Source organism: Podarcis liolepis, assembly GCF_965112155.1.
Source record: "Podarcis liolepis genome assembly, chromosome: 7".
NCBI lineage: Eukaryota > Metazoa > Chordata > Lepidosauria > Squamata > Lacertidae > Podarcis > Podarcis liolepis.
Genome location: NC_139561.1, coordinates 42,120,576 through 42,139,178, shown reverse-complemented (window position 1 = coordinate 42,139,178; position 18,603 = coordinate 42,120,576). Strand labels below are relative to the sequence as shown.

At 45.4% G+C, this 18,603-nt stretch overlaps 1 protein-coding gene across 8 annotated transcripts in view; it reads left to right on the top strand.

Moving 5' to 3' along the window:
• The window catches only part of GSE1 (Gse1 coiled-coil protein), a 439,018-nt gene that overhangs the window by 314,561 nt on the left and 105,854 nt on the right, over positions 1-18,603 (top strand). For 2 of the 8 annotated variants that reach the window (XM_083513477.1, XM_083513481.1), the window contains exon 1: positions 385-1,216. The exons of the other annotated variants lie outside the window; for them this stretch is intronic. In XM_083513477.1, coding sequence (XP_083369603.1) covers positions 1,180-1,216 — 37 coding nt within the window. In that variant the 5' untranslated portion in view covers positions 385-1,179. Of the gene's footprint in view, positions 1-384; positions 1,217-18,603 lie in introns of those variants that run through there. 8 annotated transcript variants of the gene reach the window in all.

Genomic DNA, 18,603 nt, shown 5'->3' with positions numbered 1-18,603 from the left:
TCCTCCTCCTTCTGCAGTTTCTCCTTTCGGAGTCGCTGGTGGGACGCAGAGAGAGGGGAAGATAAGGCAGGCGCCCAAAAGCGAATTCTGGAACAGCAGCAGCAGCACCTGCTACCTTTTGAGACCTGGGGTTCCCACCCTCCCCCTCTCCCAGTTTTCTGTGGCTTCCTTAGGACCTTCCTATCTTCTTCAGCATCCCAAGAAGAACCCTTTCAGCTGCTGCACTTCTGAGCATTGTCGTTCTCCCTTCACTCTCCGCCACTCGCCCTCAGCCGCCACCCTTTCTCCACCCCCTTCTCCCTTTTGTAAACCAGTAGCTAAGGGGAATGACAAAACAAAGCCCCATTCGTGCTTGACAACCGGAGAGAGGGAGAGCCAGCCCCCCTCCCTCCCCTCCTCACTTCTTGCTGCCTTTTCCTTCTGACAACACTCCCCTCTCTTCTTTTCATTTGATGCTGAACATGATGCCCCATTGAAAACAACCCATTGACTCTCCACCCTCTTCTCCCTCCCCACCCCGCACGCACCACCCTTGACATTCGGCTGACTGGAGAAAAGAGCGGCTAACATGTCTGGGGGCTGACTCTTTTCCTCCCCCCCCTTTTCTTCTCTCTCTTCTCTCCCTCTCTCCCTCTCCCCCCCTTCCAGCTCTTTCCCTCCTCCCAATGAGAAATCCCTAAAGGAGATTCTCTATTTTGAAAAAAAGAAAAAAGCCACCACCTTCTTTTCCCTGCCTTCTCTTGCTTGCTGTTTAGTTTCTCTTTTCTCTGTCTGTGTTGCGTGTGCGCTGGTGTCTCTCTCTCTCTATTTGCATCTCTCTGGACTAAAAAGGCAAGAAGGTGGTGGGGTGGGGGGAAGGAAAGGAAAGGAAAGGAAAGGAAAGCGGGGGAGTCCAGAAGAAGACGTGTCAAGAGCAGAGTACCTGTTTGAAGAAGTGAGGTGGAGCTGTTGGTCGTTGATGCAAAATTGACAGGATACTCTATATCTATATATATTTCATTTCCCCCTTTCCCCCTCATTCAGATTCAAATTGTTTTATTATTATTTTTACAAAATAAAATAAAGCCACTGTGTGGTTTTATTGTCATTTTTGTTCTCCAGTGTTTTCCCTCTTTTTTGCCATTTTGGGTCTTATTTTCTTTTTTCCCCTCTGGATGCCTTGGATCTGTAAAATAAACCATGTTTGGACTGAAACCACCACTCTATTACTTACCAGGTAAGGCGACTCTTGATGATACCTTTTCTTTTCTGCTTCCTTTTTATCTTCTAATTTAACAGCAGTGTTATATCCATGGAAGAAATAAGAAAATAAATTTTTCGTAGCGGGCCACAGTGGTCAACTCAAAAGGAGCTCCTTAGATGTGCCGATTTGAACCTGTCCACGCTGCTTGTTAAAAGAAGGGCATTCTGGATTTTGATCAGGAGCAGTTTGTGGTAGTTGCTCTTGGGTCAAACCACCACATTTTAGAAAGGGACACAAATTGGCAGCCTGTCTCTGCACTGTCTTCAGTGCAGAGGTGCAGATGACAGAACCCCACTCCAATTAATGGAACTTTGTAGGCTAAATCAGAGGTGGGAGACAGTTGATGGAATTGCGGAGAGATGAGGATTTGTAAATCACTTTGTACACTGGTGTGGTTCTTCCTCATCCTCTTCCTCACCAGTGCTTTGCTTGAAGTTCAATGGGATTGGGCAGGGATAGCACCAAGGTGGGCCCTAGAGGTTGATGAGATTACAGTGGGAGGTGAATCTGCTGCAAGTGCAAGGACCCTGGGCTCCAGCAATTATCCCCCCTCACTTCACATCCCTCCATCACCCCCCTTCCTCTTGAAAGCCATGTGCAACATGAGCGCCTGTGGGCTTCACCTTGGGCCCTTGGGGTATATAGCATATCTCACTCCTTTTGTCCACCCTGCTTGGCTTCCTAAGTGGTGAGTCTTGTTTTATTCAGCAGCGAGCAGCAAAAGCACTTAAGTAATCTAAGGTGAATTAAGAAGCGTGGTGTGAAGTTACTTTCGAGTTGGTGCCTAATATTGTTTCACGGATGGGTGAGCTCTGATCATGTAGCAGACAGACCCAAAGTGGCGACTCTGAGTCTCTCTCTCTCTCTCTGCCTCTCCTTCCCCCGCCCCCAACAGCTTACTCTGTTTGATTTTATTTCCCTCTCTTCTCCCTGCACCCCACATGCCTTCCCATCCTCTGAATCCCAACAGTTTGAGGAGGGGGAGGCTTGTCAGTGGAAGGCAGGTGTCATCGTGGAGACCTTCCTCTTCTGGGCCAGCAAGAGGTGTAGGTGTATCTTGTGTATGTGGCTGTGCTTAGTGTAGTAACTGTCAGATTGCCACCCCACCCCATCCATGGTCTACAGCTTGTGTCTCTCGACATGCAAATTTAATGGTTCGTTTTAAGGCAGCTGCTTTTATGGGAACGGAACAGAACATGGGGTGTGTGTGGAGAATTCCCCCCCCCTCTTCCATGTCGCTTAGCTACTGAAATGGGTCACCTGGGCAAAGTTAAGGTGCACCAGTGATACTTCTGCCTTTGGCTGCTTGGTGACACTTTTTCTTACTTGTCTGTGGTTTTACTGGGGTGGGGGAAGTGAGGAGAAAGATCCGCTTCCCTCCCCACTTCCCGAGGTTCGTCTATCAACTCTGCACCAGCAGTGGTTTTCTAAACCCAGGCTGATTGTGAAGGCTTGGCTTCAGGAAATGGGTTTTCCGTGTGGCAGTTAGTTACAGGAATAACTTTCTTTTCTTTGCAAAGTGTGTCTTTAAACTGATGCAAAGTTTCCTGGACTGTGGTAGGAGAGGCAGGACTTAGTTCTGAAAGCTATGGTACTGGGTCTGTGTGAACGTGTTCATTCCAGGGTTTGCCAGATGAGTTGCTTAATCTCATTTGTTTTTGCATTTTCAAGTCATTCAGTTCTAGCTCAGCTGAAAATCGTGTTACTGCAAAATTCCTTGCACATTCTGAGTGGCTTCAGCTCGGAAAGTTCACCACCTTTGGGAAAGGAAATCTAGTTAGCTATGCTGGTTTCAAGGTGGAGTGCAGGTAAACTGGACACACAGGTTAACTGGTCTGTGTCACCTTCCATATTGACCTAACTTACCTGAAAGCCAGTGAATGGTAATAATCTGAGCTAGGGATTGAATTTGACAAATCAACCACACAATCCCTAGCATATGTTGCCTTTATTCTGTCATCATGGATCAGAAACAAAAGTTTGTTTGTTTGTTTGAAGGGATCAACACATGATGAGTTTAGCAAGCCCATATTAGGCACTTCACCAACAAGTGCTTGTTTTCAAGTCCTATGTACTTTCATAATCTTCCAACCAATGAGTTTTGCTCAGTTCCCAATGTGTATATTCCAAACACATCTATAAAATGAATCCATTTTACTTGCCTCTTAAATGTTTGCAGGGCTGAGCTCTGGTGGGACTCCACTGTGAGGAATTTACCCAGGTAAGGTTCCACAACTGGGAAGGCTCAACAGTTACTTGCCTTCATACATTACATTTTACCTTATGGGCAGATTGAACCCAACTGTGCTATTTTTCAGGTTCTTTAATACTCTCTTCCTTTCTTTCATATATTGATATCTATTATCCCAGTTGCAAGCAAGGAATTGTGTGAATCTGGAGTTTTGCTCCATTCATTCCAAACAGAGCAATAATGCGGTTTATCTTAGTAAACTGTACTGAGGTTTTTTACAATCAAGTAATTTTTTTATGAAGAAAACAGATAAATAAATAAAACTGTCCCGCTGTTCCTGACCAACAGCCCATCATTGTGCCTGGATCCTCTTGACTGAAATGGCTTCCGCCATCAATTTCTTAGAAGCCCTGTCTACAGTCTGCATTAGGAAGGGGATATAACTAAAAACCCCAAATATGCCAAAGCTAGGAGAACGTGACTTACTATTTTGATTTTTGCAATTGAGGTATGAGATGTAAGATTAGATTGGGAGGTTGCTCAAAGAAATTGAGAGTTAAAATGAAGGTACAGCTTCCTCTGCGGAAAACAGGGAATGCTGTTAAAAATTATTATTATAAGACCTATAAGAGGAAGTTGCCCTGATAATCAAGTATGCTGAACTTTGTGAGTCTCTAAGTGTTGTAGTACTGAGTATTGTGAGGTTAGGCAGGTGTTGAAGTGGGAAAGGCATGTGAATATATTCCTGAAGTTTGTATTGCTATTTTTTTCTTCCTTTGTTTTGATTTCTGTACTACTTTCTCTTCAAGTGAATCCCAAAGTGATTAATAAACAATAAATAACAATAGCAACAATAAACATAATGGTGCATCACCGTCACAGCACACAACATCACAATGACAACCTGTGGGCCAACAAAAATTGACCCTGCCAAGTCCTGTAATATCATTAACAAAACAATATAACAATTATAAGTAATTATAATCTATAAAACTGCAGCTAAAAAGTAGGCCACACATTATTACATACACACAGCCTCAGTAATCATTAAGATACACAGCCCAGCATATAAGAGAAAACTAATCCAATAGAAGTACCTGCGAGCAGAAGTATACTTACGGTATAATGAACACCCAGGCCACATTCAATCCATACATTTAAAACACTATGATGCCACTTCAAACAGCCATGGCTTCCCCCAAGGAATTCTGGGAGCTGTAGTTTTGTTAAGGGTGCCAAAAGTTGTTAGGAGAAACCTCTTTCCCTCACAAAGCTACAGTCTTCAGAATGCTTTAATGGTCAATCCCACTTCCCAGGGAACTCTGGGAATTGTAGATCTGTGAGAGGATCAGGGGTCTCATAACAATTCTCAGCACCCTTCACAAATGATGACTCCCAGAATTCCTTGGGGCAATCCATGACTGTGGTACCACAGTTCTTTAAATGTACAGGCAATCCTCGTTTTGTGCGGGGGTTCCATTCTGGACCTCCGTACATCTGGCAGAGCACACGTAAGCCTGCCTCACTCCACCCCCATTTCATTCTGCCCCTCTGCCCTTTTTCATGACATCTTTAAGGCCATTTGGGGGCTATTTCCAGGTTTGGCACCATGCACATGTACATGATTGCACATAATTTGGACACGCCTAAACCAGGAGTTGCCTGTATGGTGTGAATGCACCCCCAGTTTCCCACACAACAGTCCCATAGATTTGTGTTTATGAGCAGCATCCCTACTTCCACGCAGCCTGCTACTCCCCAAACTTAAATTCTTTGCTTGATGTTTGGCTCCCTACCAGGAAATGTGTTGTGCTGGGGAATACAAGAGGTGGTATTACGACCACACTTCTTCCCTGCAGTAGGCCAGCCTTGCAAATAAGCTGCAAAGTTAACCAACTCACCTGCCCCATGCATACCTAGCTCTTATTTTGTGGCACAGTGATGGCCTAAAAGCAGAGTTGCAGGGAGACACAGCTTTGGTCAACTTTCTCTCTCTAGCCACTTGGAAGCTATTGTTGCTTGCTATCAGCAAGTGGCTTTTTATATCTCTGTTGTCAGCTTGTGACCAGCAGCTACAACATGGCTACAACATTCAGTTGATTAATCAGTTTGTTGAATTGATTGTAAAATCCAAAAATTAATTTTAAAAGATGCCACCCAAATAATAGGGCAAATGATACTTTTTAAAAAAGATATACGGTACATGCTAACACAGATTCAGATCATCCTGTGTTCATGCTTGTGTAGCCAAAAGCACACATCCGTGCAGGAGGCAGAAGTGACAGTAGGTCCAGGGTAACCCTGAAGAAGTACAAAGCATCTGTAGGTATAAAATTTCTGTCTATCTATATATCTATCTATCTATCTATCTATCTATCTATCTATCTATCTATCCATCATCTGTCTATCTAATCTGTAGGAAAAGGAACCCCCTAAAAGCCCCATAATAACTCAGTGACATTGAACATTTGAGAGACTTGGTGGGGAGGGTAATAGAATGGAGGACAGAGGCCCATAAATACAAATAAAGGGTAGGAAAAACAACCTCATTTTCTTCATAGGTCACTTCCTGTTTCACACAGAGCTAATAGTCACATCATACATTTAAAGCACCTGATTCCCTCTCCCCCAAATAATCATAGGAACTGTAGTTTACCCCACCCCACAGGACTACCATTCCCACACACTTAACTAGTTCCCAGAATTCTTTGGTGGACACCACATGCTTTAAATGTATGGTGTGGATATGACCTAACAGGCCATTTTTCAGTGTCACAAGGAACTGAAGGGAGAGAGCTACCCATTGAGAACTTCATGTTACTGGGATTTGACACAAGTGTGTCAACACTGCCCAAACAAAAGGCAGGGAGTAGCCGTAGGGGGACAGACCATGCCCTGTGGGCGTGGGATATTGATGGATTGTTGTGGGGAGGAATGAAAGCTGGGAAGATAGAATTGTGGGGAGGGGGAGAACAGATGGAACCCTGAACCAAGGCATCTCCTGCTAACATTTCACTGCAGGACCTCATTTGTTTCCAGTATAGATACTTCCAGTAACTGTGGTTAGGCTGGTGTCACTGTAAGAAGAGGCGTTCCCTGCCGTCTCTCATGCGAGAGAGAATGCCTCCTTCTTGATGGTGCCAGCTATACTGTATGCGTGCTTTCTCCCCACCCACCCCTAGTCAGATTTCGTTGAATAATTAAGATTTATTTTATCGGGTGATGGCCCTATAATAAGCAGCGCTCAGCAGTCTGTGATGGACAACTCTACAAAAACAAATAAATAAAAACCTTGAGTGTAGTAGGAGAAAGCCAGGTAACCCCTTTTCTCAGTTTCTGTATATTTTGAACAGCCTGATTGCACCTGTGTATGGGCAGGAAGGGAGGCTCATTTGCATCTGTTTGGGAAGCGTTGTCAGGTCAAGTTGCCTTTGCTTTGTGTTTAAGCCTTATTTTGTAGCTGGAACAGACTTCCTCAACTTGGTGCCTTTCAGATGTTTTGTAGTACAAGACTCAGCCAGTGCTCCCAAAAGCATCTGGAGGGCATCAGGTTGGAGAATGCTGTTCTGGATCATGAAGGCAGTTCTACAGGTATGCTGGGCTGAACCAAGCCAGCAGATACAAGTGTGCTGATGCCAGTTGTTGTTGTGATGTTGTTGTTGTTGATGATGATGTTGTCAGGCCAATTGTGGATATCAAGATGCTCCACCCCTTCCAAACCTTGGTATTTCAGGCAGAATGCTGCTTTGTGCTCTGTGGCAATTTTTCGCACCACCGGTGCGGTCCGCAATCCTGCTCCCGGCAACTCTTGTCTTGACGAGGTCTTTCCGCTTCTCAGAGATGACAGGACCTGGTTTGCATTTTTTGCTTGGGTTGCTTCTCTCGTGCCTAAAATAGAAATCGATAAAGACTACGTGAATTCTCCATGCTTTTGTCCTGTAAAACCAGGCAGCAGAGGCTCTTGAGAGGTCCTTGGGCAGAGACGAAGAGAATTCCTTTTTCCTTTCTCTCCCTACTACATCCTCCTCCCCCCCCCCATTTTTATTTACATGCTCCAATCAAGCAAGAATTACTTATGGTGCCTCCTGTCGTGTGAAACTTCTCTGTTTTATTGTAATTGCTGAAGCACTAATTCCTGCTCCCTGTAAAAACCAACCAGCATTTAATCTAGGGATGGTTATTTTAGGCAGATGCAAAGAGATCCCAGGATGTGATAGGAAGCCATAGACGGACACAGTTCCAGCGAGTTTCCCAAAGGCTCTAATGTATTCCCCCTCCCTCTCCTAATTCAGTTCCCCCACCCCCATCATCTTCTCTGGGCATCCATCAGGTGGTCTATTTTCTTCTCTGGAAGCACCAGAGAGCGGGGTGGGGTGGGGTGGAATGGGAGGGAAGGTGCATTGAAGTGTCAGCCTGTGAGATCCGAAGCAATTAAGGAAAATTATGTGTGGACTGTTCAGGCTGCTGTCAAACAGCGAAATTATTGTGCATAGCCATTCCAGGCTACCAGAAGACGTTAGAAATGCTAATCGCACAGGTAGGGTCACAGCAGATAGAAATTTCAACCTTCTCCGAATTGAATTTAACTGGGGGTGGGAGTGGAGAGAGAGAGAGAGGGAGGAAGAAAGGCAGAGAGATTGTTCCCATTCTAGAAAGTGCCATCAGGCACCATAACTGTATCTGTGCCATCTTGGACTAGCTTCTCCTGTTCTGCCTGGTGATTCTTCCTGTATTTCTCTTTATCATCCTCAAATGGGTCCATGCATCTGGCTGTTAACCAGAAGGCTAGTGGTTAGAGCCCACCCAGGGAAGACTGTGGGCAGAATTCCTGCATGGCAGTAGGTTGGACTAGATGACCCTCAGGATCCCTTATAACTCCAAAATTCTATGATTCTATGAGCTGTGTCTGTAGCTCAGTGGTGGCTTTGCATCCAGATTGCTATAGAATCAGCCCCCCAAATCCCTAGTTAGGTTGCAAGGGTGAGGAAAGGTCTGACACATGACAGTAGGCAGCCCTGATCTAGATGGACCAGTGGCTTGACTAGCTATAAGGTAGGGTGTGTGTGTGTGTGTGTGTGTGTGTGTGTGTGTGTGTGTGTTGCCCCTCCTGTCTTGCACACACATCCTCTCCTCCCTCCTCTTGAGACCAGATTCCCTGAATGCTGCCAGGCTATTGAGAGAGGTCCATAATGGAGTAAAGGTGGAAATAAGCAGATCCAAAACTTACCGCTGAACATTTTGCTTTAGTACTTGTTAACCAGTAGGTGGATGTGTCATGGATAGTCATAAAAAGGTGAGCAAGTGGAAGCATTTTGTTGCCATTGATGCTGCTGTGCTGTCCTTTTCCCATGTTAGAAAATGGAGCAAGTAGTTATTACCTGGGGAGTGTTGTCAGAAGGATTGGTGGGTCTTAAAGTGGACACCAGGCTCTTCAACTTAAGAGCTGCTCCTCAAACTTCAGGAGGTGAGCCTTTTGAAGACGAGAGTTTGCACATATGCTTTACTTCTGCCTCAAACATTCCCCCTCTCCTTTTGCATCTTATTTGTTGGCTTTACTAATTTATATCCCACCTTGCTCTATAAAATACATTCAAGGCAGTTCGCATTTTCTCTTTAAGGGTGTGTGTTTTCTGGTTGCAGCCACTGCCAGAGACTGCCCTTTCTGGGTTCTAGTACACTATATTGTATTTTCTCATCTGATAATTTTCTGGAGGAGCCCAAAATCTTTTCAATCCCAATTCCCACCCGCTACAATCTCAGGCAACCACCTAAAATATCCCTGAGGTGGGCTGACCCTATTAGTGCTCCTTATTCCCTCTTCGGAGTCTCTCTTTTGACCACGGCAGTTTTCTGAGTCTGTCTGGACATGGGGGCCCTGTCTAGCCTCTTTTGACTCTCCATGCACACCCACCCACCCCAGAGCTCTGTGTTGTTGTGGTGGAACAAATTCAAACACCTGAGGCCTTTGGCTTAGCAGTGGGCAAGGGATGGGAGCAAGCAGCTGGGAGGTGAGGTTGCAATATCTTTTTTCCAGCATGTCCATATTTTGAGGAATGGCTTCATCATCAAAGTGCCTTTCTCTGTCTCTGTGTGTTTCTCTCTGTATGTGTCTCTCTCTCTTCCCATCTTCCTACTTCAGTGGAAAAGAAGCAGCAGCAAGGAGCGATGCATCTTTGAGCTGTTGGCAGCACAAGAACTGTTCTCCAGTATTAGGGAGGCTGCACTCAAATTACCTTCCCAACCACTCCAGGTCATGCTGCTCAGCGAGTCATTAATAAAAGGAAATTGCAATCAGCTGCTATTCCGCTCAAGAGGGATGCGGGAGCGTTAACACCATCAGCATCCTCATCAACTGGGACTTGTTTCAAAGAGACCCAAATTCGTTATAAAGGCTGGGCAAGAGAGCTGGGGGAGCTGAGGAGGGGGGTGAAGGAAATGCTTTATCTTTGGAAAATCAAAGGCAGCAGCGCTTGCGAGGAGTCTCTTTGCTCTTTCTCTCTCTTGAGAGGGAGTGTGGGAGGCATACTGGTTGCCAGATAGCTGGGGACTGACAGTAATTCCAGCTGGCAGAATGGCTCACATCTCATGTCCCCTGAATTTGCTGCAGGCAAGGATTGGTTGCAAGGCCGTGATCCTTTCTGGGCCTGCAAAATAACCCATAGCCCCTTAACCCTTCCGCCGCCACCCGCTCCTCCTGTCTCATTAGGGTAGAGAACTTGTGAAGAGCACAGTGACATTTTAACACCTGCTCTTTAAACTCTACTAGAAATAAGGATTTGCAGTCCAATGAACTGGGCATGCAACAGGGATTCAGCACTACTAGTAGTTGGCTGCAGGAAAAGATTTATAAGTACAATATATTCCATAGTTCACAGAGGGGAAACACTGCTGTGCCCTCAGTTCCAGCTCACCCAGATAATTGCCCCAGCGTTGGTGGCCTGATCTGACCTGATTCCTTCTGAAATTCCAAAAGAGCTTTGAACAAACCCTGCTGCATTGGATCACAGGTCCATTGAGTCTAGCATGCAAATTCCATTAGGGGCCAACCCCAAGCTCCAGAAGTAGGTCATCATGGCAATGGCCAATCCCCTCTTGCCTATCTCCAGCATCTGGTATTCAGGGGTATGCTGCCTTAGAATATGGAGGCTCTACTCAGTCTCTCCATGAACATGTCACCAGTCCTGCCTCCGTGCAAAAAGCTATCTAGGCTTGTGGCCGATGCTTGTGGCCGATGCTTGTGGCCCATGTTTACCAGAAAGTGGTGTTTGAGTCCCACAGACCCCATCTTGCATCTATATTGCCAGCCAGCCAGCCAGCTTGCTTTGTATGCTTGCCTCTGTATGTGTGTTTGTGTGTGTGTGTTCAGGTGTTAAGTGTTTCCCACTTCAGTTGTAGAATTCACGCAGGATTAGCTCCATATTAACCCCACTGCACAATGCCCATCCCTTCCTCCCCTGGCAGGCCCTAAATTCTGTTGGCATGGCAACTGTGTCAACCACTTTTGAGGGTCCCCCCTCCCTTCTCACCCTGTGATTATTTGAAGGGGGGAGAGCAAGAAAGAGAGAAGACATGAAAGAAAGGAGAGGCAAGAAAAAAGCATGCGGGGTGGCGGGGAGAGAAGATGGCTTGTCTTCAGTGGACTAATTACTGCAGGAGGCAGATGGGGAGGGAGGTCTCTCTTTAAGTGCTGCTTCCTTCCTCCCCCCTCCCTCACCAATGCTGGAAAGAGATGGCAGAAGGCACGCAGTGACCTGCTGGCAGGCAGGCAGAAGAAATCAATACTATTGTAAAGGGGTGGAGGGAAGAGGCAGGAGACTCTGTGGGCTTGTCACCTCAGGGTTTTGCTTTGTTGCAGTCTTGGGGAAGGCCAGGGGGAAGGGCCTGACTCTGTTTTTGTCCCCTTGCTTGGAACCCGTTCCTTGGAAGTGATAGGTGCACCAAAATGCTTCATTGCCCATTAGCTGCAATCTGGGCCCGTCTCTTCTTGGAAGGCCAGATGGGGTGTGTGAATACTGGATCCTTTCGTGCCAAGGGGTTGTTTTACCAACCCTTCCCAACGTAGACAGGCTATGGAAAGCAAGGACCAGCTTGTTCTTTTACACATTAGCAGAACATATCACTCCCTGTGTTTTGCATGTGTTTCATAGATGGACAAATCTGCCAATTTTCAGTTTCTCTCAGGTCCTCATTTTTTTCCAACCTTAAGATCAGTTTGTCCACATGGAAGTTTGTAAGAATTTTTTGTGCACGTTTTTCCAAAAGCATGAATTTTTGTACAGGGTTTTGCCCACTAGGCACATTTTCACAGGCAATTTCTCCTAATACAAGGTACAGTGGTACCTCAGGTTACATACGCTTCAGGTTACAGACTCCACTAACCCAGAAATAGTGCTTCAGGTTAAGAACTTTGCTTCAGGATGAGAACGGAAATCGTGCTCCAGCGGCGTGGCAGCAGCAGGAGGCCCCATTAGCTAAAGTGGTGCTTCAGGTTAAGAACAGTTTCAGGTTAAGAACAGACATCCGGAATTAATTAAGTACTTAACCCGAGGTACCACTGTATTTTTGTACATTAAGTTCACTAGCATATACAATTTTTGGTACAGTTTTTGGTTGGAGAATGGATCACAACATTTGGATAAGTGTGAATTTTGAAGGACTGCTGTGTTTCAGGTTACTTGTTAGTTTGGGAAGTGCAAATTATGTATGTTTGCATTAAAATGCAAACTGTTTAAATTCCTCCCCCATCCCTTAGTGTGTTTGCACATCAACCTCTAGTGAAAGAGAGGCTGAAATCATTGTTCTATCACTTATACAAGCATAAACTAAAAAATAATAATTATCAAATTGTAGAATAAAATGCTGCTGTATGGAATTCCAGAAGGGTTTTTTGTACACTTTAGTGATGCTGACTGCCCAAATCCAGAGATTAAGGTGGGAGAGGAGAAGGAGATATGTAATCATTACAGTCTTTCTGTGGCAAGACTATTGCAAGGGTTGTCAAACATATGGGGGCCTGTGGGCACACTTGCAAACCAATGAAACTGATGCATTCACATTGCAATCAGGTACACACCACAGCCTTTTCTATGGGCTATCATATAATGCTTCTCTTAAGCCTAGTTTCAGTCTGTGTGGGGAAACACTGAGGAAAAACCTCTGTGCTCCCACAAACAACATGTTGTTGACTGCTGAACTACTGTACAGATGTACATACCTGGGCAAGTGTTCCAACCCTTGGAGCAGGGGCTTCACTGCCAATTACCCAGGGCTAAAAACAGGCAGCATGTTTATTTGAGAAAGGATGAAGACCAGTTGCCTGGAGTCTGGGATGAATGCAATTAGAGCCAGTAGTTTCCTCGACCTGTTCCTGCCCAGATAATCCCCTCCACCCTCTCCTACCTGTAAACCAACCAAATTCCCACCCACTCTCAACTGTCATTCCATCCTCCTGTCAGCTCTCCTTCCACTTAACCTTAACATTCCCCAAGCAGTCTCCTTCACGCTCTAAACATAAACCCCATCAAACAGGGTTCATTTCTGCATTATTTAGAATGAAGATCTGAAGCTTGTTGCCCTTCTGTCCCCAGCAAGGTGTGGATTGCAAAGTTGGCCTGCCTCTGCGCAGCTCTGGGGTGCAGACACCTTCCGCACAGGAAGTCCTGCTTCCTTGAGCTCCAGCGTGGAAGAAAAGCAGGGTATACATGAATTAAATAAATTACACTGATGAGAGATGGACAGAAGCCCTGGTCACTTAAAGTTAACCAAAGGCTTAAAAAAACAGAGCAGGTGTAGGGCAAAAGGGCAATAAAGATGTTTTCTGTAGCCTGGCACTCCTTCTCATGGAGGCTCACTCTACAGCTGCATTCACACATGGGATTTAGCCTGGTTTTCTAATGTTCATTTCACACTGTGCCCACCTGTTCTGCCACATCTCGACCACTATGCTGCCATTTTGCAGTAAATGTCATTCACACAGCAGCAACAAGCAGTGTGCTGCCCACTCTGTATGTACGTACGCCTTGCCAAAATACTGGCACGTTTTCTCATCAGACCGAAAGGTGCGAGCCTTAAAATCGGCAGGGAGCATAGCACATGCTAGTATGCCACCTCACTGCTTGTCACGTGAGTGGCTGTGACGTGAACCCATTAAAAAGGCAGGCAAATTGCTGCAGAAAACTCCCGCAATTTTTGCAGGTTGAAGAGGCTGCAAATGGAGGTTTTCTGGAATCAAATAACACAGAATGAGCATTAAACTTGCACTATGTATCATTCCATTCCATTAGTTTTTTGGAAGCTGCCTTTATGCTATATGTAAGCTCAGATAAAATGTGCAGACTAACAGGGAAATATCAGGAAAATAAAATAAACTGCAATGTGAATGCAACCTAACTCTTTGAAGACCTGGGTTTGGGGACATTTGCTGTTCTAGCTGTGTCATTTACTTCATTGTGGTCTTCCTTCCTCATTCATAGAATCATAGAATTGTAAAGTTGGAAGGGACCCTAAGGGTCCCCTAGTCCACTCCTCTACAATGCAGGAATCTCTGCTAAAGCATCCATGACAGATGGCCACCCAACCTCTGCTTAAAAACCTCCGGTGAAGGAAAGTCCATCACCTTCTGAGGAAGTCTGTTCCATAGTTGAACAGCTCTTACTGTCAGAAAGTTCTTCCTGATGTTTAGTTGGAATCTCTTTTCATGTAACTTGAATCCATGGGTTTGAGTCCTGCCCTCTGGAGCAAGAGAAAACAAGTTTGCTCCATCTTCCACATGACAGCCCTTTGACATATCACCTTTCAGTTTCCTCTTATGCCCGACTCCCTCAACTGTTCCTCATAAGGCTTGGTTTTCAGACCCTTGTCAATATCCTCCTTAAATTGTGGTGGCCAAAACTGGATACAGTACTCCAGGTGTGGTCTGACCAAGGCAGAATAGAGTGGTACTATAACTTTCCTTGATCTGGACACCATACTTCTGTTGATGCAGCCTAGAATGGCAATCACTTTTTTTGCTGCTGCATCACACTGTTGACTCGTGAAGCTTGTGGTCTACTAAGGCCCCTGAATCATTTTCACATGTACTACTGGCAAGCCAGGTGTCCCCCATCTTCCAACTTTTATCTGGTCTTGTGTAAGTTGTCGCCATGTGTGTTGATGGCTTCCCAAATGCTTCCTGGATTTTGTGTGTGTGAGAGAGAGTTTCAGGGCTAGTTTCAAATATCAGAGCAACAGCTTTCAAGATGCCAAGGCCATGTGTGCATTGTAAAGGCACTCGTAGATTGACAAGTGATGGATTGAGAGAGATTCTCTTCCTCCACCCCCCTCTTGTTGACCTTGGGGGCAATTTGTGGAGTCTTGATCCCTTGTTCTGTGCTCTACTAAGGCATGTTATCTGTATGAAACCATGCTCCGATGTGCCTGCTTGTTATCACTGGTTTCCTTTTTAATTCTACCTCCCTTCTCCTGCCATGTCCCTCTAAACAGCCTTTGAGAGGAGGAAGGGTAGAGCATGCTTGACTATCTGCAGAAAGCAGACTTCTGCTTTTATTTATGACTTTATAAATGAATGTGGAAGGGCAAATTATTCCCAGGTCACAGCCTTGCCTCTTTGCCTCCCCCTTTTCTTTAATCTCTTTTATTCCTGGGTTAAGCCTGATGTCCAGTGGCATTTCTTTACTCAAAGGCAGATTTACCTGGAGGTGTATGTGGGTCACATGAGTAACAGCTGCATTGTGCATGCAGATTTCTAATCCTGGTTGGAATAGTAATATCTTACAATTCCCCAAGCTGCTCTCTGACCTGAAAGATATCCTAAAGCTTTTGACACAGAGGGAGAGAGTTAATGAGAGCATACACACACCAGGGAGGGGCCAGAGCTCAGTGGTACTGCATGCTGTGTATACAGAAGGTATTGCATTTAGTGCTTTGCATCTCCAGTTGAAAAGACCAGGCACAAGGTGATGGGAGACCTCTCTTTCTGCCCGTGGCCCTGCCGGTCTGCCGTGAGTAAATACTGGGTTAGATGAAGAAATAGTTTGACCCCGGTGTAAAGTGGGAATGTGTGACTGTCTGTGAACACTTGACATTCAGCTGCAGCCACCTCTGGTTTGAAATGTGGCAAACATACTAGCTGCATGTCAGCACAGATAATGCGTTTTCTGTTGGTGTGGATGAGCTGTTGGGAGAAGGGGAGGATAGGAAGAAAAACTGGCCACAGAACAACCTTTCTTGACACACTGCTCCTTATTTTGCTCCATTCCAAATCAACCTTTGCTATAGATTATCCAAAATGGATAAGATATGCGTGCACCTTTTCCACCCCACCCCCTTCCCAAATCCCTTGTGGACATGAATTCAAAATATTCCCCTCCCTCTTGGATCTTCCAAATGTCACAGAGACCCATGCACTTGGAAGAGCATCTTGGCATTAGATAAAAATTGGAACATATGCACCCTAAGTCGAAGACCGGCAAGCATGGCAGTCTCGGGGCTGCCGCAAATAGCTCGTGGCTCTCTAAATTTGGCTGCAGCAAATAACTGCTTGGGATGACAATGTATTTTACAGTTTCTGTTTACCCAGGGCGTGCAGACTGAGTCATCAAGCCATCTCTTCTGCTGGATCAACATTCCTCTTCCTCAATGAATTATTTAATTGGAAAGAATGAAAGACACAGCCAACATTTTTTTTAAGCAACAACAAATAATCTGGAAAAAGCTATGTGCAGTCCAACTTCCCCCTTCCTCTCCCCCAGTGGTGTGGGGCAGACAGAAATGGGCATTTTGGCAAGTTAATATAGTACAGAAAGGGTGGGACTAGAGTGTGTCTTCAGTGTGGGTGCCTAAAACGGAGTTTTATAAGGTGGATCTCCCCCTTCCTTTCTTTTTAATGATAAGCCTTTAAAGATGTTTGACATCTGTAACAAACAGCTGGCATCCTGTTCTGGAAGAATGTCCTTTTATTTCTGAGCAGGTTGAACTGCCATTAATAGTATAATTAGGTGATTATCACTATACAGCAGAAAACTGCTTAATTGCAGAGTGAGCTTTTCTTCCATTCCTGTCTCTTTATGGCGGCATTTGTTTTAGACTGCAGGAATTTCCCCCTCTGTTTTGTCGTTTGAGGTTGTTGTTGTTGTTATTACTATTATTATTACTACTACTACTACTACTACTACTATTGCTGCACCTGCACCTGACAACTGTGCTTACACCATGGAGTTCAAGCATCTATGTTGACATAAATCTGACAACTGTGCTTACACCATGGAGTTCAAGCATCTATGTTGACATAAATTTGGGGGCAGGGGGAGAAGGAACTTTGCCACCCGGCTTCAGCTTATTCAACTTATTGTTGCATGCAGAAGGCCCAAGGTTCAATCCCTGGTATCACTAGTTTGAGAGATGCTTGATAACATTCCCACTCTTCTTGAGACCAGTAGAGACTACTCCATTAAGGCAAGCAGGGACATCGCCACACCAAGATCAGTCTGTCTTCAGCCAGCCCCCACACGCCTACCTCCTGATTTAAAACCAGTCCAGGGGGTGGCACTGGCTGTCAGCTTCCGCCTCCTTAGTCTCTAGAGTTGCCTGTGTAGAACTCAACACAGAACGATGAGGACAGCAGCAGAGTTAAGCCACATTCACACCCTAAGTTTAAACCGCTATGATACTGCTTTAAACATGGCTTCCCCCAAAGAATTCTGGGAGCTATATGTAGCTTGTTAAGAGCGCTGAGAGTCATTAGGAGAGAGTTATTCCCTTCACAAAGCTATGATTTCCAGAGTTGATTGTTAAACTACTTTGAGAACTGTAGCTCTTTGAAGTTCAAGGAAGGGTCCCTTCCTCACTTCCTGCCTGGGCTGTGGCTGCTGCTGCTGCTAAACATATGAGGTGGCCACGGCCTCTCATGTTTTGCTCTTTCTTTTAAAAGAAGGGCACTGAAAAGTTCACAGGAACACATGTCCCCTCCATGTCAATTTACACTTCCTAGAAGGTCTTCGGAGTGTCATGTCACAATGGAACCACACCAGGAAGTGTGGCTGGCTGCTTCCTCCCTCCCTCCTGCCACACTTCCTGAGGTGGTTTCAGAGCGACATGACAGCATTGCCTTATTTTGCATTGCTCTGAAGCCCTTCTAGGAAGACTTGGTAGAAGGAGTTGGCATAAAGGGGCTCATGAAGAGGCCACTGAGAGGATTAAAAGCTTTTTATACAAAGTGCCGGGCAACTGTTGTACATTTAAGGGAAGCAGCAACCTCCCTCCCTTCTCCAAAGAGATTCTCTCTGGCAAACTTTCAGAATTTAAGGTAGGGAGGCCCTAGGATGGAGCGACAGCTTCCAAGCATTCCACCACCCTGGGGCCCACTATGTTTGCTGCTGCATGTGGCAATCCTCTCAGTGACTCACCCTTGTCCCCTGCCCCCCTCAGAATGATGTAGATTTGTCACCAGTTTTGTCCCCACTCCTGAAAATCACCAAAAAAATTTCCCTCTGCCTACCACTTGCAAATGGATTGGCAGAATTAAAGGCGGAACATTTTAGTTGAGCCTTAGAAGTTTTTGGTCAACCTCAGGTGAAGTCTCAGACCTCAGCAACAGACCCTTTTTCAGCCTCTGCCTCCCTTCAGCAATATGAATATTGTAACATTGGTCTACCTTACAGGGTTGTTGTTAGGGTTATGGTGAGAAATTATGTTTAGAGCTTTGTACAATTTCCCCTGCAGTCTCGTCTGCCTTCCAAGAACAGCCTGCTCTGTTCATTGGACATGTAGGGCGAAGGCCTCCTTAATGGATATTTTTCAGCTTCTGAATTCTCTGTCCCTGTTAGTGAAGACTTGGCTTCTGGGACTGTCATCCAGAGATGAGCACAAGGCTTGTTTAAAAGCATGCTGCAATGCAGATTGTGTATGGAGAGGAAGGAGGCTTCTGCTGCTGTTCAGAAAAGAAAAAAAAACCCTTAGTGCATTTCTGCACATTTGCAGTTCCTTGTGCACACATAAGCAGGCTTGCAGGATTGTGGCCACATTGTGGTGCTGTCTTCCTCTTCTCCCTTCTTGGGATTACGAGGACTTGGCTGCTCCTTTTAACTGTATGTTATGGTGGCTTTTAGCAAGCCTGAAAGGAAAAGGAAAACCTTGCTGTCTGCATATATTTTAATGCTTGTGATGGAGAGCT